General features: G+C 39.1%; 2 protein-coding genes across 4 annotated transcripts; one reads left to right on the top strand and one right to left on the bottom strand.

The window, feature by feature from the left end:
* Positions 1-105: 105 nt before the first annotated feature.
* iws1 (interacts with SUPT6H, CTD assembly factor 1) lies at positions 106-22,197 on the bottom strand. 3 transcript variants are annotated; one of them, XM_088078443.1, is made up of 17 exons: positions 21,960-22,197; positions 20,305-20,387; positions 18,770-19,490; positions 18,595-18,663; positions 17,529-17,742; positions 16,914-16,971; positions 16,471-16,580; positions 15,245-15,395; positions 15,080-15,162; positions 13,696-13,825; positions 12,514-12,631; positions 11,387-11,498; positions 9,545-9,601; positions 7,560-7,616; positions 5,959-6,070; positions 4,781-4,932; positions 106-2,337 (listed from the first exon to the last, which is right to left on the bottom strand). In XM_088078443.1, exons 1-16 carry the CDS (start codon positions 22,000-22,002, stop codon positions 4,810-4,812), a joined length of 2,241 nt encoding a protein of 746 aa, XP_087934569.1. In that variant the 5' UTR covers positions 22,003-22,197; the 3' UTR covers positions 106-2,337; positions 4,781-4,809. The 3 variants fall into 3 exon arrangements, with proteins under 3 accessions (XP_087934569.1, XP_042342020.2, XP_087934570.1); XM_042486086.2 differs by lacking the exon at positions 4,781-4,932 and having other exon boundaries at positions 21,960-22,196; XM_088078444.1 differs by lacking the exons at positions 4,781-4,932; positions 9,545-9,601 and having other exon boundaries at positions 21,960-22,195.
* An 855-nt stretch (positions 22,198-23,052) lies between these two features.
* wdr74 (WD repeat domain 74) lies at positions 23,053-25,566 on the top strand. The gene is made up of 2 exons (XM_088078448.1): positions 23,053-23,789; positions 24,865-25,566. The coding sequence occupies exons 1-2, from the start codon at positions 23,181-23,183 to the stop codon at positions 25,399-25,401; spliced, it is 1,146 nt and encodes a 381-aa protein (XP_087934574.1). The 5' UTR covers positions 23,053-23,180; the 3' UTR covers positions 25,402-25,566.
* The last annotated feature ends 558 nt before the right edge of the window (positions 25,567-26,124 follow it).

Consider the following 26,124-nt stretch of genomic DNA (forward strand, 5'->3'; position numbering starts at 1 on the left):
ACAAGTTACTCCTACTCTCTCAACGGGACCTCGGTTAAAAAAGTAAAATAAACTAAATAAAATCACGCAGGAATAACCTGAACAGACGAGCTCAGAGAGCAGAGGTGAGTTTCTGTTGACGCTTTATTAAGAAAAGTATCACCTGTTCCAGAGACACAGACACGCGGGCCGATTCACAGCCGACACACCGAGATCTGATCCAACAGAACCGACGTTACCTGCGCGACCTCGGTCCTGCACACACTTTACATACTTCTGTACAGCCGCTACGGGAGCAGAGAGGGGACAAAAAGGACTGAGGAGGAGGAGGAGGTCTGGCCAGCCTATTCGCAAAACACTAACACTTTCAGAGAGAAAAAGAGCGTGAGGGGCGATTTTCGTTCTCAAAGTCAATATTAGAAAGTTTTGAAAAATGTGACGGTACTCTGGACAAAAAATTCAAAATGTCACCAAAATAATGAATTAGATTTCTCTAAATGTCACCAAAATAATGAATTGGATTTCTCTAAATCAGTTAGCTTAGTTATCAGTTAGCTAACTAAGCTAACTGATAATGTAAACTACTGTAGATTTTGCCAGTTTTTAAATGTAGCTAATGTAGCTGACTGCTAAAATTAGCTGGCTTCGATGTTAAGCTAATATTACACTATATTGAGTAACTGCTAACATAAGCTGTTGTTCGGAAGAAAATTGAGTAGCAGATTAGAGAAGCAAAAGTAGCAGATTGCTAACATTATCTAAAATGAGAAAATTAGCTTCATCTGCAAGTTCATAATAATGAAGCTAATGTAACTGACTGCTAGTATTTGTGTGGAGCTATCATAAGCTAACATTATCCATCTGTGCTAATGTAGTTTGACTGCTTTCTTTAGGGGGCTTAGATCAAGCTAACATTAGAGCAGCTAACTGCTAACATATTGATTTGAACCTAGTTGATGTGGAGGCAGATTGCTAACAATAGCTAAAATTAGCTTTATCACTAAGTTTATAATACTGAAGATAATGTAACTAACTGCTAGTATTTGTGTTGCGCCATCATTAGCTAATGTTATGGTCCTGTGCTAATGTAGCTCACTGCTAACATTAGCCATCTTAGTTGGCTAAAGCTCACAGCAGTTAGCTTTACTTCCAAATCCACAGTATTACCTACTTATAATATTTTAAAGTAAAGCTAACGTAATGCTAATATTAGTTGACATTGTAAATCGAGTTGATTAACGGCTAACACAAGTTGATATTATGGCCATTGTTAATTTAAAGATAAGGCTACCAAAGCTATGTGGCAATATAAAATATTGTTGTAGATATTGCTAAATGTATAGCTTACGTAGCTGGCTGCTAACATTTATCTTAGTTGGTTTGGATGTAAAGCTAATGTTCACCCAGACTGTTCGCTTCAAAATGGCATTTTGTGCCAACATTAGTCACCATTAAGTCACAGTTGAATTGGAGCTAATGCTAATGTAGCTGACGAAAATTATTAACTTAGCAGTTAGTTACATTAACTTCAGCTAAATTCCTGTCAGGCTTACGTAAGCTAACATTGCGGACCCAGTTGGTTTGGAGCTAATGCTAATGTGGTGGACTACTAACACTGGCTCAATCAGTTAGGTTTACCTCCAAATCGATAATAGTAGCTACTAACATTGCTTTGAAGTAAAGCTAACGTACTGCTAACATGAGTTAACATTGTAAATTAAGTTATGTTAGTTAATGTTACAGCCCTCCTAGTTTAGAGATAAGGCTATCGCAGTTAAGTCATAACATAAGCTAACGTTGTAGATTTAGCTGGGTTTTAGCTAATGTAGCTAACTGCTAGCATTAGCATTACTTAACTTTGAGGTAAAGCTAACATAATGATAGCATGAGTAAACATTTTAAATCCAGTGGGTTTGCAGCTAAAGCCAACTGCTAACAAAAGCAAATGTTAGGAGATAAAATAACATAGCTGACAGCTTGCTAACATTAACAGCAGATACATTTTTGTTCTGTGGAAAAATTTGGAGAATATTTGATATTTTTTGCCCAAAGACCCGTTGAGTTTACAGCAGATATTCACATCCTGACTCGAGTCAAAGTGACTTGACCTCAGGCGTCAGTAAAGTGGAGCTGGACCTGAGCATGGGGAGATGGGCAGGACAACAGCGGGATTGTTCAGAAAGCAACACATTAAAGAGAAAAAAAAGTGAATAAATCCTACGGAGGTTAAAATCAGAGCGGCATCCGGTTGCCTTCGACGCTGATTTTCACAGCGTGACCCGGCTTCGTCAGGCGGCGGATGTCGGCAAATCTACGCATCTGTTTGTCCACTCTGGACATACCCTTCTTTATCGGACCCTGCGGGGACAAAAAGAAACACAATTAGAAAAGACATGTTCAGAAGTGTTTTAAACTCCAGCCATCTCCGCCTTTTAACAAAAAAGTGATCAAACACTGAATCTTCTGCTGTATCGATGCAACCAAATGTTACTGATTTTTTGCCGGATGAGATTTTTAGTTTTTTAAAGTTGGTATTTTTTGTTTTGTTTGTTTTTTCCAGTGTTTCACCACTCTTCTGTCCCATCTACACATATACAGATATTTTTGAAAGCGTATCTTTTCCTGTATGTTTTGGCCTGTCGTCCACACAAACAGCTTAATTCTGAGGGACTTTTTGGCGCATTTAGATGCTTTTCATCCGTCATTTTTTTAATATAATTGTGTGTGTGTTGATGCATGTGTCCTACATGTAGTCCAGATTGTGTATTTGAGTGTAATCAGTGAATTTGCAGCTCAGCAGCTCCTACAATAAGTCTAAAATACACTGTGGAAATTAAATAGTTACATTCAGACTGTTCAGGTCAAATGATTTTGACTCTGAATTTGTCATTTTGACTATTTTCCACCTGATGAGGTCATTTTGACCATATTTGGCATATGGAGGAAATACATGCTATTTCCACAAGGTGACCTGTCACAGTCAATGTAGCTGCTGATCACTGACATATCCCAGACTGTCAGCAGCTACACTCACACACTGACATATCCCAGACTGTCAGCAGCTACACTCACACACTGACATATCCCAGACTGTCAGCAGCTACACTCACACACTGACATATCCCAGACTGTCAGCAGCTAAAACAAAAATCTATTTAGCATGTAGTATATCTAAAATAATTCATTTTTGTGTTGTTTTTTTCTAAAACCGCAGCAGCAGCATGACAAAAACCTGACAATTTCCAGTTTCATGTTTAAAATAAATGAATATTTGATGTTTTTATGATTAGGATTGAAACTGGTTATGAATAAACTAAATTTGTGTAGACGACAAAACGCAGAGGAAAACTGTGAGCGTTTGGAGTATATTTTGCGTCTTAGTGTGGACATTGTTTACAGATGCTTTTTCTTTAAATGGAAAGAGAAAATATCTGTTTTCAAAAATATCTGCATATGTAGACGGGGCCTTCAGCACAACTCATGTCTCCAGGCTCATGCAGGGAAGAGTTAAAACCCTCACAGATCATCAAACTTCCCAGAAGTCACAGCCTCAAACCCGTTAACATGTCTGTTAATGTGTGTGAGCGCTGCCGAAGAAGAGACGCATAATTCCAGCAAACACCATAAAAATGAGCTGAACTGTAAAGTTTCTGCAGCTTACACCCAGTTCTCTGAAAACCAAAATTTAAGGACAATTTTATTGCTTATTTTTTTAGGCATTTTAGCCTTTTAACAGACAGGACAGATCAACAGCGTGAAGGGGGAGAGAGAGTGGGGACGACACGCAGCAAAGGGCCTCGAACGGGAGTCGAACCCAAGGCCGCTACGGCAAGGACACTGTCTTTACTCATGGGACGCTTTATCTACTCAGCCACCGACGCCGGACTCATAGACATGAACATATAAGACTATCTTATTGGATTCACTTTCAGAAGTGGTAAAAATCTGGTATTTCTCAACGTTTTTTTGTCAATTTTGTGTTTCTCACTCGTTATGTAGGATTCCAGTGCCTGGATTCCCATCATCACGCCTTTGAGAAGAGCAAAATATTGTGTACATACATACATACACACATATGTATATATATATATATATATATATATATATATATATATATGTGTGTGTATGTAGGCTTTGCCTGCATGTCTCCTTTTCCTAAAATGAATAACATTGTCAATTTTAATGTGCTAAATAAATTAAATCCATATGATCAATAAATCAATTTACGATGAACCCAAGTACAAATCCCAGTTGTCTCAAATTAGTGTTTGAAACTGTAAACGGCTAGATTTTGAAAATTAAAATTTCAACCTATTTTTTTTTTAAATGATCTCGAAATGAATGTTTTTAAACAAACTAGCTTCACTCTTATTTGTGGGACCTTTTTCGGCCTAAAAAACGTCTTTACTGAAATGTCATAATTTTCAACATTTTGAACTTTGGTGGACAAAAACTAGACTCAGATTATGAAGGATGACTGTGAAGACTAACATCGCTAAAATCGCTGTCAGAATGAACTCTGATCCAGCAGAAATGTGTGTGGAGGGAAAGGAGAGCTCAGGGGACAAATCTGGACTTAAACAGAGAAATTTAGATCCGCGTTGGTCCCAGGTGAGTCAGAGGTCAGAGGTCAGAGGTCAGAGCCAGTTTTCTGTCAAAGACGGTTCCCCACAGACAGACGCTCCACTCTGAGAGCGCAGCGTCTCCTCTGGGAGGAAAACTCTTTGCAGACACCTCAAACAACCATCGAACCGTCACCGCACGCCGTCAGTTCATGGTCACACCATGCACGAGGACTTACTGCCCCCCGCAGGCCGCCGGCGGCAGCAGCTACAGCGGCATTCTGTTTCCCTCTATGCTGATCTTGACCGCTCCCTGCGGGCGGCCCATTTTCCTCTTCTCTGCAAAGCGCCGCTTGTGCTTCTCCAGCAGGCTGATGCCTTTCTTATAGCTCTACAGAGGACCAATCACAGCTCGGCTCATTACCTCACTTCCTGTGTGCACACGGCCCTCTGCTCCAGCATCAGACATGCAGGAGTTTTTTTGGGTTTTTTTTCAGTCACAATGTGGACATAGTTCACTGTGGTGCAATATTACAGAAATATACCAAATCTAAATAGTGAATAAATGATTAAGGTATTGAGTATAACACAACAATAACTGTTTTCATATAATTATATGGAAAAGAGGTGAGTCATTTCTTAATGTTGACATTTATTTATTTAAACAAAGTTTTAGAAGAAATGACAAATAAATCTGCTGTGTACTTTGTATTGAAGTAACACTAAATCAGTCTAAAATGAAGGGAAATAAGGATTTATCTATTTATTATTTTGTTACAGATTTTAAATTATTTATAATCTATTTTTAAATGATTGTTATGTATTATTATATCATATCTTATAAATGTAGCATTTGCTTTTTAAAATTTAAAATAATATTTTTATTTACCTTTTTTTAATTACAGTTCAGTTTTAACATTTTTATATCATTATTTTATTTTATGTAGTTGTTCTATTTGTCATTATTTACATGATTAGCATAGATCAATATGAATAGATTTGTGTTTTTTTTATTATTTATATGGATTATCTATTAAATCGTTTTTATCATTTATAATAATATTATATTACATTATTTATTGGAAACATAGTTTTCTTAATAATCTGTATTTATATTTATTATTATATTACTCTTTATATATTTATTATTTTTTTGTGTAACATATTTCTCACATTCATATGTATATATAATGTGATATATATGTTATAGAATAATGCACTTATTTTTAGATACTTCCTATTTATATTTCTTATGGTTTCTCTATGTCTATATACAGACTGAGAGGGACTGTAATGTGTCCCAGTTTATCAATAAAGTAATTCTGGATTTTTTTTAGTTGTCTTTCTTTTTTTTCTTCAAACAGCAAATGCAGATTTTTGCCTTCAGACTTTAAAATAAAGACATTGGTGTGCTCACCCTGTTGGACTCCATCTCTACGTTCCATTTGGGTCGTACCACGTAGTCTTTGTTGGAGGGCATCGGTACCCGAGCCCTGGCGCAGAACCCGGGGTCACCTGGCCGCAGAGCTCTGCGGGGAGGAGGCGGAGCTTGTTACAGTAACGCCTCCATGAGATTACAGAGGAACTGAATCTAAACACGCAGTTTATTACGTAAACGTAATAAACCACAAACGTAACTAAAATCTGCATCTTTAATGTAACAATCCCACAAAAACCAAACACAACGCCACCACTCACAGTAGAATATGTGGACGCTGGGTGCCGAATCCTTAAAATGGATATTTAAGAAGTCAAAACAGGAAAACACTCTTGTTAAAGTATTTTTTATTAATTAATATTTACCATTGTCATAACTTAGTTACTCCACATTGTAATGTGTAATAATTAATAACACGTATGAGATTTTCTTTGTGTTATCGCCCATGAACTCACTGAAGAAGGGCGTCTGGCCCCAAACGTCTGTGTGGCAGCAATAAAAAAAAATGCTGTAATGGAAATGCCTGTTTTAACTGCAGTATAATAATCCCACAAACATGATCTCCAGCTTTCAAAACTGTAATAACTTCCCACAAATATAATATAGAAAAAGGTTTTTGTGGTCATTGTTGTTTATTTATTCATACACTTGCCAATGGTTTCCAGTCAGCTAATTAGAAAAGATGACGCTCTTTGTACGTTATAAATAACTTCATAAACATTATGTGCTCTATAGACTGTATGCAGCAGCTTTATTTTATACACTCTATTTTTAGCCTTATTTTTATTAATAATGTCAGTGGATTTCGTTTTGTTTCATTTTATGTTATGCATTCATTGTATTCCTTATTTATTTTGACTTTTACTACTATTTTCAGGAGGGTTTTAATCACGTGAAGAGGAATTCTATGCTTTTCTATTCTGATCTTATTTCATTTTTCTATTCGGATTTTATTATGTTTTTATGTCTTCTATGTCAGTTGATGTGAAGCACTTGGTGCAAAGATTTTTTTTTATTATTACTATTACTATTATTATTATCATTATTATTATAATTCAGAATGTGAATCTGAATCAGCTTTATTGGAAAACATGCTTACACAAACAAGGAATTTCACTGCAGTTAGCTTTGCTCTCAATGTACAGGAATTAAACATTGATTTTAAAAAACTAAAAACAGATAAAACCAGAAAATTATTATTTAAAATTCACAAGCCCTAATAAAGAATTTCAGCTAATATATACAAGTCTGTGTGTATAATAGTGCAGTTACAAGGAGTGCAAAGATGCTGAGATAAACATTATTATTATTATTATTATTATTAGTATTATTATTATTATTATTATTATTATTATTTATCATTCCTTGCCAGTTTACAGAATTCCAACATCACATTGCTATTAAATTTGCAGGAATTTTCATATAACATTTGCCGTGAGCAACTGCTGTTACTTTTGTGGGAAATCTGTTATGTTTGTGGGATTAACAGATTAAAATCTGCAGATTTGTACGTTTGTGGTTTATTATGGGCTGTTGTTACAATTGCGTGTGTTAAAAAAGGTCCGTGAATCTGAACTTACTTTTCCTCCCCAGTCAGCTGTTTCTCCAGGTCTCTACGAGGCGTCTGACCGCCCGAGCTGGAGACAGACAGGAAGAGACAGAGACACTTTGATTTATATCATGATGGTTTACACACACACACACACACACACACACACACACACACACACACACACACACACACACACACACACACACACCAGCAGCCTCCATGCTATTATTAGCATTCTCCACCTCACAGCTGTTAGTCAGCATTTCAGTGGAAAAAGACAAAAACTCCCGAGACCAAAGCTGATTGCCCGTGTGTGTGTGTGTGTGTGTGTGTGTGTGTGTGTGTGTGTGTGTGTGTGTGTAAATCTCTGGATTATCGTCATCAGCAGGAAATCTCCGCTCAACTCGTACAAATCTGACTGCTGACGTCTCGTCATCCGCGGCTCAATTTCTGAAGTCATAAAACAGCAACTTTCTCTGACCTCTTTTCACACGATACGGCAGGAAGACCCAACTCTCTTTGTTTGGGGGCCACAGGAGGCCAGGGGCCAGTCACAGCGGCCCCACACACGTTTCTATGATTTTAGGACATTTCTGGTATTTCGAAGACATTTGTAGGATTTTCTGACACTTCTCAGATTTTTGGATGTTTCCAGGACTTTTGGCCTTTTCTAAGATTGAAGGATGTTTCTGGGATTTCAGGGACACTTCTTGTGTTTAAGGAGATTTCTTAAACGTTTTGAGGATTTTAGAACTTTTTTAGGATTTTCTGAAATTTTTGGTGTTTCCAGGACTTTAAGACATTTCAAGGATTTTTGAAAATGTGTGATTTGGGGACATTTTTTGGATGTTACTATGTTTCTAGAATTTCGGGACATTTCTATGATTTTACAACATTTGTCAGATTTTAGGATGTTTCTGAGATTTTAGGGACAATTTTTAGATTTAAGAACATTTGTAACAAAAATTAGGTAATTTCAAAGATTTTAGAATATTTCTAGGATTTTCTGAAATTTCAGATTTTGGGATGTTTGGATTGTATGACAATTTTAGGATTTTAGGACATTTCTAAGATTTCAGGACGATTCTAGGATTTTAGGACATTAGGGTCTTAGCTAGGACCTCTGATCAACCAGCTTTATGTTGATGCTGTTTTATGTCTCTGACACCTTACGGAGACTGAAAGGACAAAAACTTTTCACAGAGTCAATCACTTTATTTTTATCGTCAGTTCGAAAATGTTTGAGAAACTTGAGAAGCACAACATCAAATGACTGAATGAATGAAGACTTAAATTTGCTCAGTGACGTGAAGAAGTTGAGAAAAGGTTTTCACAGAGGTGGTAGAAATATTTTGAAGTACTTTTACTTGAGAAGTGAAGTACTAAGATTATGACTTCCTTCTAGTTTTATTGTTTTCTTTTATTTTATTTTTTATAAAAATGGCCCTAACTGTCCTTGTTATGGCGTCGATGAGCTTCAAACAGAAATGGGAGAAACCTTTTGTTGGTGAGTTTTAGTTGCAATTTTGTGGTTTTAATTCTGCATGTTGGACTTCACTGTCTTGATTCCCATCTTGCCGAGTTTGAATATAATTTTTGCATAAAATACACCAAGCGTGATCATTGCCTTGTACCACTTTTAACCACACCGTAATCTTCTTTTAAAAAATATCTGCAGAAACCCTTTTCAGGTAAATGCAAAGCAGTGAAAAGTACTAAATCTCCCTCTGAGATGTAGAGGAGTAAAGTTACGTACAGCACTTCAGTACATGTACGTTTCCTTGTTTTATAACTATACTGCAACACAACAACCAGAGCAGAGAGTAAATTATGATCTTATTTCTAAATACACAACAAGCGTCAGGCCAGAGGGAGACACGGAGACTGACGGCGTCGTCGTGTTCGAAGACGACCGCGTCACATTCAGCTGCCCCCAACAACGAAAAAAAACAAACCGACCAGAACTCGCTACGAGGCGGGACTCAGTGCAACCATGCAACTTTGAGACTGAACCTGATTGGTGGAGAGAAGACGTCGGGTTCCTCCGACCTCTCCACCTTCTGAGGCTGACTGGGGGAGGGGGAGGAGGAGGAGGAGGAGGAGGAGGAGGGGGAGGGGGAGGAGGAGGAGGAGGGGGGGAGGAAGAAGAGGAGGGATGAAATGGAACAGATGACGAGGAATGAAAAGAAAAACTGAGGTGGAGATTAAAGAAACAAACAGGAGGATGGGAAGGAAGGAAAAACACAGCAGAACGACTGAGACCTGAGCATCGAGACAAATGTAAATGATAAGTCTGGTGTCCGAACTCTGTTTTTATCTCTATTAAAACAGACGATAGTGAAAGAAAGAGGGGATAAAAATAAACGGAAATCAGCTGATAGCAGATTTTTCAGGGTGAGTGTGCGTTTCCCGATGACTGACACAACACTTTTAATCCTCTGTCAGTACACAGAAGAGTTCATGAAAGACGGCTTTGAAATTAATTTATCACAAATAAATTAACAAATAAATTCATTTTTATTAAAGTCACTTAAATCTTTGACAAACATCAGACGTCACCTTCAGGAACTGACACCAAAAAAATGTTTTTTTAAACTAATTACTTAAAAAAATCCATGGAGGCCCGACTGCCAATAAGATGAAAACAAAAAATTTGAATTTAAAAATGACATAATGACGTAATGACGTGAAATCTCCACATAATGTCTGGATATCTCCAAAAAATGACATGACATTTCCAAATGACCTGAAATCTCCAAATAATGACTTGATATCTCTAACCAACACCTTGATATCTTAAAATAACAACTTGATATCTCCAAAAAATAACCTGATATCAAATTACAGGTGATCTTGAAAGTCACTGGAGATCACTGAAACAAAATATAAAAGAACAAAGCAAAAAATAAAATAATGTTTAAAACTAACTATGGAGGCCCATCTCTGCCGGTGAGACGAAAACAAATTTGGCCCCAACAATCTATAAAATAACAGACTTATAAACCTAGAAAAAATTAAATAAAATAAGTTTATTTAATATATTTTAGCCAATTATTTCAGAGCAATATAGCTTCACCATCAAAACATTGTCATGCATGTTTGGTTTTTCCGTTCTGCTGGTTTGTTGTTTGTTTGTTTGTCTCCGGACGTCCAGCGGTTGTTGCCTTTTTCCTGTCAGACTGATTTTAATATAAACGCAGCACTCATATCTCAAATTAATGACAAACTCTAGAAATCTGCATCAGTCTCTGTGCATTTTAGCTGGCTAACATGTTTATAGGCCCAAATCAAATTATTGAGAAATTTGATGATTATTTTGAGTAGGGCTGGCTGATATTGAATAATGAAATGAAAAACGAAATGCTGTGGCTGTCAAACACTCAGCTGTTCTACAGTCAAAGTCCTTCACTGTATTCGGTTCTCCGCGGTGCTATTCTTATAATCACTGGCTGTTTGTGTTGTCTGTCTAAACACGGCTGGAATTTGTTCTATCGACATTTTATTGACTATATGTCTCATATTTAAATCAAGGAAACGTTATTTCACAATTGATATCATTATCGTTTTACCACCCAGCCCTAATTTTGAGATACCAAGTCATTATTTAGAGAAAAATTTTGATATAATGTTTATTAAGATCTATTTTTTCATCAAATTGGTTGAAATTAGCAAATATTAAAAAAAAAAAAAAGATATTTTTCATAATTTAAAAAAAGTAATAAACACTTAATTTGGCAGTTGATACACTGCGAATCTACTGAGTGGGTTTTTCCTTCGTGTCCACACAGGGTGAAGATGAGGGTCGTGTCAGAGGGAGAGGAGGGAGGTTTAAATTTTGTCAGGGTCACGTTTTACCTGAGTCGTTGTCTCTGAGGCATCTGCTGGTCCAGGTCTCTCTGCTGACGCTCCTCTCTCGTCATCCCCTTATAGTTGGACGTCAGGCCGAAGATGGGCCGCGACCACTCATCTGCACACAGACCAACAGAGCGCTGAAGGGGTGACGCGTTTTAACATCGCACTGGTTCCCTCGCCAAAAACATGATGGGATTTTTGATTATTGCCAAAAATAATCTCTGACAAACACAAGTTTATAATGTTTGCGGGTTTTGTTCAGCATGGTAATCTTCACAGATGAAATGTGAATGAAATCGAGGTCAGGCGACTTTAAACGTCACCACCCCAAATCATCAACTTCTGATTTGATTTGGCGCTTAATTTTTCGACAAAACTCTCACCTGTTAGCGTGACCTGATCTAGAAAATGACCATGGCTTTTATTATGGAAAAAAGACAGCAAAGTTACAGATGAAAATGGTCTGGTTCAGGGAACAATGGTCCCCGTTAATAATAGAAATTTAAAGACCTCTTTTTTTCTTTCTATTGTCTCCGCTTTGTTTGTTTACTTTTTGTTTTATTATGGTTTTCAATCTTGGTTTTCATTCCTTACCACTACTGATATGTCACACTTGTGTTTTTTAGGTTCTTTTTGTGTGAACAGCAAGGTGGGAGACAATGCCAACTTACTGAATACATAGTACAAGTATATAAATATGTGTGTGTGTGTGTGTGTATGTATACAAGTATGTGAATAGGTTGTGAACACCTATGTGTTGTGTTTGTTATCTTTATGTCGAATAAATAAAAAGTTAAAAAAAAAAAAGATCACGGTTATGTCATGCTGGTCTCACGTGTAATTTCTGTGTCCGCTGTGACGACGTCTGACGTCAAACACCGTAGTCCCATTTAACCACTAAAAACTTGGGTTTAATCGGACGTACATTATGTTGCAGAACAAAACGTGTAAATATCTTTAGCCTGTGTTAGCCACGGACTTCATTCAAGACCGTATTTTTCAAAAAACCCAGAGACTTTGAGACGAGGGAACCAAAGGTGCAAAAATGCAAACGCTTCGGGACTCGTGACGTCATCACTCGGTACTCTTAATGACTCGTTTCTGCTGCTCGAAGAGAGAGAGGCGCTTACTGATGAGCTTGAGGGCGAGGTCTTTGTTGGATCGGGACTCTTTGGGGTGTTTGTAGAGGAACATGACGGAGCGTCCGATGCCGCTGTGCTTCAGAGTCTCCTGACTCACACTGGGCAGCTGCAGAGAGCAAACGGTCAAACACTGAAGCCGATAACAGACTTTAAAGAGTTAATTCAGCGTCAGCAGGAGAACAGCTCTCTCACAGAGCAAAGAGACGCAACCCGCTTTGCTTTGGGGCCACGTTCGCAAAATGACAGCAGGCCAGGGGCCGGTCGCAGCGGCCCCAGACACATTTCTAGGATTTTAGGATGTTTCTAAGATTTTATGTTGGTCGTAAATACCGAAAGACAGAAAAAGAGACGGATATTTTATTTATCCCAAAGGAAACTCACGCAGTCTGCTGCTCCCACTCACTCAAACACCACAAACACAAAGGATTTTAGGACATTTCTACAATTGTAAGAAGTTTCTAGGATTTAGGATGTTTCTGGGATTTTTAGATGTTTGGAGGATTTCAGGACATTTTTAGGAATTTAGGACGATTGTAGGATTTTAGGACGTTCAATTTTAGCACATCTAGACTTTTAGGACATTTGTTGGGTTTTAGGATGTTTCTAGGATTTAAGGATGTTTTTAGGACTTCAAGAGGTTTCTTAGGATCTTTCTGGCATTTTTGGACGATTTCAAGACATTTCTGACTTACTGACATTTTTAAGACATTTCTAGGATTTTTGGACATTTCTAGGATCTTAAGATATTTCCAGGAATTTAGGACGATTCTATGATTTTAAGACGTTTCTAGGATTTTAGGACATATCTTCAATTTCTGCACGTCTAGGACTTAAGGACTTTTTTGGTATTTAGGTTGTTTCTAGGAGTTTAGGACATATCTCGTTTTTTTAAGTTACTTTTTCCGACTCCATGGCCCCTTCTGCTGAAGGACAACTTTTTTTACGATAGAAAAGCATATTTGTTGATGTTGAAAAGCTTATCAACATCGGGAAAAGTTGTACAGAGTTTCTTACATTTTATCATGTCTAGGATTTTAGGACTTTTCTAGGATTTATGATGTTTCTAGGATTTTTAAGAACATCTGGGGACCGGATTTGGTCCGTGGACTATCACTGACGTAGAGGAACACTCTGGTTCTGGTTCTGGTTCCGGTTCTAGTCTGGACTCACCTCCTGTAGGATCTTGAGCAGCTCCTCTCTGATCCTGAGAGCAGGCAGCGATTTGTCGGGAAGAGGACTGATCCACTCTTTAATGGCTGACATCACGCCGCTGTCGATGAACGTCTCCTTCAAGTCCTGTCTGAGGGACAAAAAACACCAATTAACTTCAGTACGAGTTTGCTTTAATTATAACTGAACTTACTCTTGTTCTGTTAAAAGCTGATTTATATTTTGTATTAATTAAATTACAAAAGTTATCAAACAAATCAAGTGCAGTAAAAACGGGGCTCATACACATTATTACAAGTTAATTTCCAGGATTTTTCCAGGACCTTGAGGCAAATTTTAAAAACCATACGTGCTCTGAACCGACCACTGATACTTCTTATCAGTTCTCTTTTAAATATATATTATTTAACGAATAATGAATTCAGAAAAGTACAACTGAATATTTAAATTTAACTTAGGGAATGTTCAACAGGAGGAGGTGATACAAAAAAATCATTTTTTAGCACTGGGGAGGGAGTTATGTTTTTTTTTTTGGCTTAGGAGAGGAGCATACAACTTAAAATGGTTGTATTTTTTATTTATTTTACCGCCGATTTTTAAAGGAAAAAAAAGGCATATTTTCTTGAAAAAAAAAATTGGGCCATTTTTTTTCTTTTCTTTTTATTTTAATTTGGAAAATGTTTTTTTTTTCTTTTAAAATTTTTGCCAGTTTTTAAAGATTTTTTTTCCTTAAAATTTTGGCCATTTTTTGAAATTGAAAAAAATTGCCAATAGTTTTTAAGATTTTTTTTCTTAATTTTTAGTGATTTTTAAAGGAAAGAGTTGGTGACTTTTATTCTCTAAAAGATTTTGGGTGATTTTTTTTTTAAATGAAAACACACCTAAACCGGCTGCTTTTGACAGTCTAATAGAATAATAAAATTAGCTGTTTTTTTAGCCCATTAGATCCGTTTTACTGCGTGAGATGAACACACTGAAAACGTTTATACGATTAAACAGATGTTGACTAAATTTTCGTTAAGTTACAGAATTTGCTGTTGAGAAAAAGTAATAAATCTGAATACATTTTAACACGATACTCATCATACTGCGACCCATTAAAAAACATCAATAATATTGTTTCATAACTTCATAACTTGTATCTGGATAAAAATGAGTCACGGGGCCTCTGGTGCTTCCCATCACGAAGTGTTAGTAGGATTTATGATATTTGTTTTTCGGGATGGTGCGGGCAGCTACGATGCAACAGAGAACACGAGAGTATCTGCTGTATCAACAGTTTCAGGGAGGTTCCCGCTGATGTCGTGGTTCTTCAAATGTTTGAAAACAGTTTTGGCGGCCTCCGAAGATAATGACGATAAACGCAGGAGCGCCGAGTTCTTACTTCTTGAGGTGCATGACGACCTGCGGCAGCAGAGTCAGTTTTTTCAGCGCCGGTTTCTTCTGACTGTTCAGGGTTCGATCCTCCTGTTAGGAAACAACAGTCAGTCAGTCAGTGTGACATTAAAACACCACATTTAAAGTGAGGCTTTTATTTTGACAGGCGGACCTCTGCGGCCTCGTTCATCTTGCTGATCATGGCGCTGACCACGTCGTCAGCGTCACTGATGAACGTCCCGCCGTCGCGGTGCCGCCTCTTCCTGCTGTTCATGGCTTTCCTCCGAGCGAGCATGATGTCGAAGTCAGACATGAAGCTGGTGCTGAACGCACGCGCACACACACGCACACACACACACACACACACACACACACACACACACGTACGTTACAATTTAGATTTAACACCTTTGAACTGTAGATATGTTTAAGTTCAGATTATTTTATACAGTTTAACACTTTTATTTATTTATTTTCACTGTTTTACTCCCTCTACTGTTGGTGCAGCTTTAAAATGTATTTTATAACATTTTTCTTCTTTTTTTTTTGTCAGAGTATTACAAACATTCGTGAGATGCCAGTTTTCAGCTGTTAAATAATAAAGTTAGACATCTATACATCTTAACTTTTTTTTTTTTTCTTTTTTTAACAGTAAAAATTTTTAAAAAAAGGTAAATAAATAAACATATTTTATTTATAGGTAAATAAAAAAAGATATAATTATATTATGTAATTATATATATATATATATATATATATATATATATATATAAATAATTATATATATTACATATTACATATTACATATACATGTATACACACACACACACACACATATATATATATATATAAAGATTAAAAAATAATAATAATAATAAAAAAATAATAATTCATTCATTCATTCATTCATAATAATAAAATTTTAATCAGATTTAAATAAGTTGAGAGTAAAGTGTGCTCTGTGCAGCTGTATTATCTCGGAAAATAAAAATACCTGATCAGAATTTGGGGGTCACGTTGCTCACATTGATCTCACACTTTTCAAAGACTTTTGTGAATTGTCATGTTTTTACGGTTTATTTAGAGCACATATGAAGATACTTTATAGTCCTTCCTTGTGGTAACTTTATTTTGGGTTCTTTTTTATATCGTTTGTTTCTGAGTTTTACATTTTGATTTTGTATTTTTGCTGCATGCTGCTGCCAGGATGCTCTTGAAGATATTTTTAATCTCAAAAGTTTTTTCTGGTTATATAAAGGTTAAATTAATAAATACAGATAAAAATAAATATATAAAGTTAAAAAATGAATAAATAAATAATTACAGATAAATGAATAAATATCTGTGGATCCTCAGCATTAAATGACTTGGATCGGGGCACACAGAGCCTCCTCTTACTCTTGGCCGCTGCGGTCGACTCCTTCATCGGAGTCCGAGTCCTCCTCCACCCTCTGCTGCTTCTCCTTGGACTCCTTCTTGTCGTCCTCCAGGTCCTCCTGGTTGAAACCCTGCAGGAGGACCAAAGACTCTGTTTGTCTCCTTACTTCTGTTTGTCGACACACTTTCGTTCATCGAAAGCCACTCCTTTAATTTCTCTTTAAAGAATTATTTTATCATATATTTTACTCTGTTGTTGTTTTTTATTTCAAGTACTGTTTTTGAATTTTTCTTTGTGTTGTTCATTTACTTTTGTGTTTGAAAAATGTTCCTGTGTGTATTTTTGTCATGTTAAATGTAAAGCACGTCTGTTTAACGTTGGTTTTGATACGTTCAAAATAAATAAACTTTATTATTAGTAGTATTATTATTACAGTCTGCGGGAGGTTTTTAGTCGCACTCACCGTGAACTCCTCCTCCTCTTCGTCTCCAGACTCTCCAAAGATGTCTGCAATCATCTTCCTGAAGGACACACAGAGGTTAAAGGTCACACTGGCGGCTTTCACCTCTGATTTCTTCGAAAGTGTTCGCGTCTCGCAGCGACAGAGACGATGAGTTTACTCTGCAGATCGAGAAATCTGCTTTTATGCTCTGTCTAAAGACAGACCAAAAAAAGTTGATTTATGTTATATTTATGTTTTCTATATACCGTATATTATCTTCTGAAGTAACTTAGTTTTCAGATTTTTACGAAATAACACAGTATATTTTATTCTGACTATCTAACTGGATTATTTTTTATTCGTATGTTTATTGTATGAAGTTACTTTCATTTCCAGATTTTTAAAATATTACATTTACTTTTGCACTTTTTACAGTGCATCATACTGGGAAAATGTATTTTGTTAACATATTCGTCGGTCCTTAATGTAGATTTTTTAGCAGAGGCATTTCTTGTGTGACTGTTAAAGGGTTAATTTCTGTCAGGGGTCTTTACGGTCGGACGAATCTCGTGACTAACTTTCACTGCAGATTATTATGAATTAGCCCATGAGATGGAGAGAGGAGTCGGTACTCACTCCTCCTCGTCGCCGCCTTCAGAGTCGCTGTCGCTGCCGAACAGCGCCTTCTCGTCCTTCTTCCCCGGGGGCGTGGCCTTCCGCCTATCGTCGTCATCGCTGCCGCTGTCCGAGCCGAGCTCTCTCAGTTTGGCGGCGAGTTTTTTATCGGGACCGATCGAGTCGTCGCTGTCTGAGTTCTCCTCGTCCGACACCGCCCGACTCCTCTTCACCGCTGGAGAGGAAAAAAACACGTCTGTTACACACCACCAGGCCAAAAGTATGTGGACACGGTGAAGGTGTTCCAGCTCGTCCTCCACAGATCGTTTTTTGTTTTAAAATGAAAACATTAATGTGACCTGAGCCTCCCGTCTGACCACATCACAGTTACCGATTAACCCTTTCAGATTAGCTGCAACCTGCAGATTTCTTTCCCAAAATTCACAGTGCCAGTTATATACAAGGTTCATACACATTTTAACCGATAAATTTCCATGAGTTTTGGGCAAATTTTCAAGATCACACTTTCAATGGAACAAACATCAATACAACTTATTGGTTCTTTTTCCATTGCAGAGACGGAAAATTTGGGAATTTTTGTTTCTTTAAAAAAAACATCTTTTTTTCTTTAAAAAATAGGTCGTTCTTTTCTTACATAATTTCTGTTGATTTTTGAAGGAATGTTTTTTTTCTCCCCCATAGAAAGTTTGGATGATTTATTTTTTAAAAAGAATTTTCAATTTCTTTAAACATTTCTGGTGATTTTTTGTAATTTTAAAGAGAAATCCTTCTTGTTTTTTTTGTTTTTTTTAAAGAAAATTTTGTTTTTTTTTTAACTTTAAATAACATTTTTGGCAATTTTTAAAGAAAAAAAGATGTTTTTTTTTTTTTTTCAGGAAAACTTTTGGTGTTTTTTCTCCCCTCTTACAGTTTTGGGGGTTTTTTTCCCCAAAAAATTATTTCGGGGTATATATCATTTTTCAAACTTTTCCAGGACTGCCGTTTGTTATTTGCTAATTTTATGACTTTTCCAGGTTTTCCATGATGGTATGAACCGTGAACATCCAGCCGACAGGTGAGGTCTCACCTGGTTTGTCTGCCTTCTCGTCGTCGTCTTCGTCCTCGCTGTCGGACAGGATGGCCTTCTTCCTCTTAGCTGCAGACACAAACACACATTAATGAGCGAATTATCTCCAACAAAAACTACGTAAAAGCCGCCGCGGCGTCCGCGGCTGAGGCGGCGTCCGCTCGGCGGTCAGCACCTGGCTTCTCGTCCTCGTCGTCACTGTCGTCTTTCTGCTTCCTCTCCTCCTGCTGCTCCTCATCACTTCCTGCTGCAGCCTTCCTCCTCCTCCCGTCCTCCTCGTCCTCCTCACTGTCAGACTGCATCACAGCCTTCCACTTCCCTCCTCCTCCTCCTCCTCCCTGCTTCTCCTCCTGCTGTTTCTCCTCCTCCTCGTCAGAGTCTATCTGAGCCGCCTTGCGTCTGGCGGGCGTCTCTGTGTCAGAGTCACTGTCAGCGTTGGACCGGCGGGACGCCGCAGGTTTGTCGTCCTCGTTCTCCGAGTCGCTGTCTGCGGCCGCTTTGGGCCTCTCCTCCCCCTCCTCCATGTCCGAGCTGCTCCCCCTGCGTTTGGCGGGAGGCGACCGCCCCGCCTCCTCATTATCTGAGGCTCCGTGTTTGACGGGCGACGACTCCTCGTTGTCGGAGCCGCTCATCCTGCGCTTGACGGGCGAGTCGTCGTCGTCGCTGTCAGCGGGACGCGGAGCCTCCATCTCCGAGTCACTTTTGTCGTCTCCGTGGTGGCGGCGGCCCCTGGGGGCCTCGTCCTCTGAATCGCTTTTGTCGTCGTCATGGCGGCCCCTGGGGGCCTCGCCCTCCGAGTCACTGTCAGCCCCTCTGTGCAGCTCGTTGTCGGAGCCGCTGGCCGCGCCGCTGGTCTCCATGGCGCGGGGGCCGTCTTCATCGTTGCTGCCTTCGTCCTGTCGAAAAAACAAACGAAGAGTCTCAGTTCAGACTTTATCGTTAAGACACAACTTCTGCTGCCGTCACGCGCTCCTCAGAAATATCGTATTCACGCGTTATGAGCACAGGAGGTCTCCGAGCAGCTGAGTTGGGACTTTTGCGTGATGTTTCAGGGCAGCAGAAATGGCAGAACGTAAGAAAACGATTTCAACAGGCGACGGTAAAAAATGCTATAGTTTGTTATTTTGTTCCTCGTAACTCTAATGTACGTTAAGCAGCTTCACATTTTCGTTTCTGCGTCCTTTAACTGCAGCGAGCGAACAAACTTTTAACCATAAAACAGCCAGGCCGGTTTACTGACACGGATGACAACAATATCACGTTGTTGACGCGATAACAACATTATCGTTGGGTCGCTGACTTGACGTCATTAATACAAAAATATGGCGGCAAAAGTCAACGTTTGGTCGATGGTGAGAAACTTCATTAATTCACATATTAAATATCAATATTTGATCACATGCAAAGTGTAAAACTGCACATTAATGTTAACTGCAGTCCAGGTAGAGTGACCCTGATTAAATATTAAAATAAAAAATAGATGCAAAATAAAATAATATATAAAAATATTTAAAAGACTGGAAACAGCTGTCGGCCTCTTGCTTAAACGCTCTTATTAAAATGCAACACATCTTCTCCGCAGCTTCATGTTGTTCCCACGGTACGACCTCAAAGCTCATGAACGCCACCGACTCGAAAAACGACTTCTCGACTCGGAAACTACGACCTCAGAGGAGCCTCAGAGTCGAGGCGGCCGTGAAGCAGTCTGACCTCAGAATGACGTCCGTCGCTCCTCGCCTCCTCGCCCTCCGACGCCGGGTGTTCGTCCTGAACTGGAGTGCCGCCTCCGTCATCTGCACAACACAACAACATGTCAGTGACACGCTTCAGCGTCTCGTGTCATCACACAGGACTTTTTGTCACTGATGAGCCAGCAGACTGAGACGTTTTCTGGCCAAAGAGCTGCGAAAAAATATGTAAAAAAGACTGAAAACCCAAATGACAACCTGCCTGGTTGTTGTCATGTTTTGATTTTCTGTATCTCTTATTTACAAAAAATAATTCTATAATTCGGCTCAAAAACAGCGGCAGAGAAAACACGCTGGGACACGTGACCTGCAGAAACCTGATTCTGAGCCGACAGCAGCTGAACGGGGTCTGAGCTGCGGTTATCAAGGTGTTCTCCTGCGCGGCTCAGCGACAGGTACACCTGTATTGTATGTTCCCACTGTACTGCGGTCATTTCACAAGAGAAAATCCCCCAAAAACCAAAACCAAAACAAAACAAAAACAGAAAGAATCTTTTAGTCTGAACACCAAACTCCATTCAGGTGTAACGCTTTATAAGCCTTATAGCAATATATATATAGCACATTATTATTAAAACTTTTAAATCTTTTCTTTTAATATTTTCTACATTTATGACAAATTTCTATTTTTAGGCTTTTTTTTTGTTCTTTAATTTTTTACTTTTTTCAATAAAAAAATGAAGTGATTATATTTCTTTACATTTATTGGCCTTTTTTTTAGAAAGCGTTTTGGCTTTTTTTTCTTTAAAATGTTTTGTGATTTTTTTTAAGAAAAAAATGCCTTCAAAGCACACAAGCGGTTTCTCGGGGCGTGTCTTGGCTCCTAGGACATTTTTCACATTTTAGGACAATTTTCGGATTTTGGGACAATGCTGGGATTTTAAGATGTTTCTCATCAGCATTTAGAACATTTCTAAGATCTAAGGACATTTTCGGGATTTTGAGACAATCCTATTTGATGACGTTTCTAGTATTTTAGGACATCAGTGTCTCAGCTGTGTCCTCTGTCGGGGGTGTGGGGGATCCTCCTCTGGCTCTTTTTTGATCATCAAGCTCTATTTTGATGCTGTTTTATGTCTCTGACACCTTATGGGGACTAAAAGGACAAAAACTATTCACAGAGTCCATCACTTTATTTTTATTATGGATTAAAAACTGGCTGCAGGGCCACCGGGCACCCTATCAGGGGCCAGATTTGGCCCGCGGGCCGTTGGTTTAGTACCTCTGGTTTTATGTCTTATCTTAATAAAACTTCAGTTATTCAGAGTTTTAAATCCGCAGGTGCTAACAGCCCGGAGCTGACTTACTGACGGGTTTAAGGTTGTGACAGTTATAACAGCTGATTAACGTGTTTATTTCAGTAAAACGTGACCGATAATGAGGGCTGTGACGCTCGCGAGGCTAAATTTAGACCCATTTCCTGGTTGTCATTTAACAAACACCGCAGCTGACTCCGTATTAACCCTTTGTTACAAACACCGCGCGGCTCAGACGATCGATAACATTCAGTTTATCGAGTTTATTGAGTGAAACTGCAGCTGTGATCCGCTGATGAAGAGTACAGTTAGCAGTTAGCTCGCCGTTTAGCTCGCTGGGAAACAAAGCGGTTGTTTTTACCGGAGTGGCTCGCGGACATGAAGTCGTCCTCTTCTCCGTCCATTTCTCAGACGAAGACAGACTCGGATTCAGACCCGAACAGCGGACGGCCCTCTGCTCACTGTAACTCCTGATATCAAAGCCGGAAAAACGAACCAGAGCAAAGTATCGCTGCGTTTCTGAAGCTAACAGCCAGTTAGCCGCTGCAGCCGCCAGAGCCAAGATGGAGCCACTTCCGCCACAAGCGCATGCGCAAATGGGGTGTCGACTGGCAGTGACGTATGAGCAACTTTTTTTAAAAAAAAAAATCATCAACACGAACTGAACAATTCATAGATATTCATTTATTTGTTTATTATTTTCAACTTGATCTTAATTTGTTAAGTCTTAATTTATTTTTAATTTTGTAATCTTTTTTTTAAATTCAAAATCAGGATATGAAAAAAAGATTTATCGCCAAGTAGGTTTTTACTTACAGGGAATTTGCTTTGGTTTTTGGCGCAAATATTAAACATACAATAAACATGTTAAAAGGAATACATTAATAATAATAATAATAATAATAATAATGATAATAATAATAATAATAATAATAATACTAATAAGGAAACACTTTGCAACACTCAAGAACTTAAATATGGAAGAGAAAAATGTACAATTAATTTTTAAAAAAATTATGAGATACTGTAAAAAGTACGATAATATGACTAACTCATCCTTCAACTCCAGAGATGTAGCAGGAACAAGGACAAATGTAATTTTGTTTTTTAAACTTTTTCCTTAAAACTTCTGGCATCTTTCAAGAAAAACTCAACAAAATTTTCTTTGATTTATTTTCAAAGAAATAAATCACCAAAATTACACCAACATGTTATGGTGATTTATTTTATTTTTTATTTATTTTCAATAATTACATTATTTATCATAGCTAGAATCTGTAAAATCAGAGATCTTCGTTACCTTTAAAAGTTTTTCCTACATTTTATTTATTTGTTTTGCTTTTTTCATTATGAAATATGTTTTCTGCAACTTTTATGAAAATACGGAATGAATACACCCCGCGCACTTAATAAAGTTTTAAAGAAACGTCGTGTTTGCCTGTGTTTAATAAAGTTAAATGCAAAAAAAAGAAAACATTGCAGAGTGACGTCTTTGTCGCGCGACGCAGTCCACAGAGGAGGACACGCGTGTTTTTTTGGGGACACTTTTGAGTTCGGTTTTCGGTGCGTTGGAGCCGGTGTGATGGGGGACACGAGCCGGCTGTGCTCCGTGTGGCTCGGCTCGGAGACCGGAATCCTGAAGGGGGTCAGCCTGTCCCGGAAGCAGGCCTTCAACTTCTGCAACACGAGCCACCTGAGCCGGGACCAGGAGGTGCGCGCGCTGTGCTGGGGGGACCCGGCGGAGAGCGAGCTGCTGGTCGGTACCGTGGACGGAACCGTGAAGACCTTCAGCACCGAGAAGGGCGCCTTCACCGAGAGCCGGCGCTGCGGGGACCCCGCCGAGGGCTGCTTCACCGGGCTCGCGGTGCTCGGCGGCTCCGCGCTGGTCACGAGCGTGGAGAGCGGGACGGTGCGCGTGTGGAGGGAGGACAGCAGCGAGCCCGTGACGGAGCTGCACGCGGGGAAGAGCGTGTGCAGGATGCGGCAGAGCCCCGCGCACCGGCACAAAGTGGCCACCGGCGGGAAGGAGAACGGGCTGAAGATCTGGGACCTGGAGAGACCCGAGACACCCGCGTTCACCGCGAAGAACCTGCGGGACGACTGGCTGGACCTACGGCGGCCGCACTGGGTCAGAGACGTGGCCTTCATCCCGGACTCGGATAAAGTGGTCACGTGCACAGGTTACCATCAGGTGTGTTTATATCGAAGTGCTCAAAGTGGCAAAACAGCTGCCAAAAAGGGATCCAGCTGCAAACTCCGTTTAGAAAACATCTGTTTTAAAGTTTACGTCTCTGCGGGCAAATCTGCGCCGCAAAGAAAAAGACATTTTCCCTAAATTATGTTTACTGTGATGTATTTTCCAATTCGGCATACAGCGTAAGCGTCAAAATTAAAGGGACATTCCGTAAACAAAGTGTCGACCACAGGCTCCTCCCACCATTTAAGCGTGAATATATGTGTGTGTGTGTGTGTGTGTGTGGGGGCGGCTGTAAAACAGGACTCTACCAGTCCTTTCGACCAAACTCCATTCAAAAAATGCCTATTTGAAAGTTTACTTCTCTGTGGCCAAATCTGCACCACAAAGAAAAATGTATTTTTCCTTAAATTACGTTATAATAATTAGTTATTGTACTTTCCGATTCGGCATAAAGCAAACGCGTTAAAATGAAAGTGATATTCCATTAACAAAAAAGTCGCCTCACCATCTGAGTGAAATGTGGGAGAAAAATAGCTGTAAAGCAGACATCCTGAAGTCTCAGAGGCCAAACAATATTCAAAATTGATCAGTTTTATATTTCACTTCTCTGTACTTATCTTATATTATGTGTCATCCTGACACTGACGGGCTTTTACTTTCCCCTATGCATTTTTCCCTAGCCTTTTTTTAAATAAATAATTTTCAACATATACTTTTCTTTTTTTTTAATAAATTAGCTAAAAGTACAAGAAAACTGCCTGAAAATAAGTTAACGCTGTTAAATTTAAGAAAAAAAACATGGAAATTATCTGAAAGAAATCTACCTAAAAAGTTTTAACCTAAAACTTAAAAGTGTTTTTTTAGTTGTTTTTTTTTTAAAGTAATTTTAGTAAATTTAGTAAAAAAAATTTTAAAACACAAAAAACATGGAAATGATCTGGAAAAATCGCTTAAAAATTCAAAATAATTTTGAAACATGATTTTAAATATGTGACTATAAATAAACCTTTTTTCCTTGCTCTTTTTTTTATAAATAATTTTCTTTATGGCTGTCCTCTCCCTCCGCCAGGTCCACGTGTTCGATCCCTCCTCCCCTCAGCGGCGTCCCGTCCTGGAGGCCGAGTACGGCGAGTACCCGCTCACCGCTCTGTCCCTGACCGCCGCCGGGAACACGGTGGTGGTGGGGAACACGCACGGCCAGATCGCCCTGCTGGACCTGAGGAAAGGTTTGGTCCGCGGCTGCCTGAAGGGGCTGGCGGGCGGCGTGCGGGGGCTGCAGTGTCACCCCTCCCAGCCCGTGGTGGCGTCCTGCGGCCTGGACCGCTTCCTCCGCATCCACAGCCTGGAGGACCGCAAACTGCAGCACAAGGTCTACCTCAAGTCCCGCCTCAACTGCCTGCTGCTCTCCAGCGGGGACCTGGAGGACGCGGCGGGGGCGGCGGCGTCCCAGGAGGTGAAGGAGGAAGAGGAGGGAGAGGAAGACGAGGTGTGGCAGAGCATGGAGCAGGTGGAGGAGAGGCCGAAGAGAAAAACAACAGACGAGGAGGAAGAGGAAGAGGAGAAAAACAGCAAGAAGAAGAAGAAGAGAAAGAAAGGACAAGACTGAGCGTGGGACGTTTGACCGTCAGACTGAGACACGTGACAGACTTCTGTCTCCAGAGGAGGAGGTTTTGTTGATGGATCTGTCTCTACAGATGTATTTTGTAATATTTGTCAGCAGTCTGAGAGCTTTATTAAAATGACAGCGTGTATTATCCATTTTAACGGCCAATTCTGCTTTTCTTTATTTTTAAATCAGCTCACTTTTTCTCACCTGAGATGAGAAAAGTGAACAAACAAAAATCTGATTCAGCTTTTATTATTATTAAAAGAACTAATGCAATCACTCAGCATGTCGTTTTTAAAGTTTGCTGCTAAATATGGGGACAAAATGAATGTTAATAAGGGATTTTTCAGTCTCGTTGGCCAAATTTCATTTAAAAAATGCCTAATTTTAAGGTTTACCTCTGTGGTAAGTTGTTTTAGTGTTTTTAAAATGTACTCTTAAATTCTGCATACAGCCAATACATCAAATTAATTAGTATTAAAGGGTAATATATACAGGGTGTTCTGTACACAAATGTCAACAGAAGGGTTGTACCTCATTCTTAACAGCTGCTTTTTTGGAGCTGCTGCTGAATTTGGGGAAAATAGCTATAAAACAGGGATTTCCAGCAGAGCAGACTCGCGGCCTTCACTGGAACTCTGGTCCACTTTGGAGCCTCCACTTCTCCATAGAGCGCCCCCTGGAGGACCGAAGGAGCCCCACAGCTGAGCTCCCTGCAGACCA

This window comes from Plectropomus leopardus, chromosome 6 (assembly GCF_026936395.1).
Source record: "Plectropomus leopardus strain MGB_pleo_1.0 chromosome 6, ASM2693639v1, whole genome shotgun sequence".
Classification (NCBI taxonomy): domain Eukaryota; kingdom Metazoa; phylum Chordata; class Actinopteri; order Perciformes; family Serranidae; genus Plectropomus; species Plectropomus leopardus.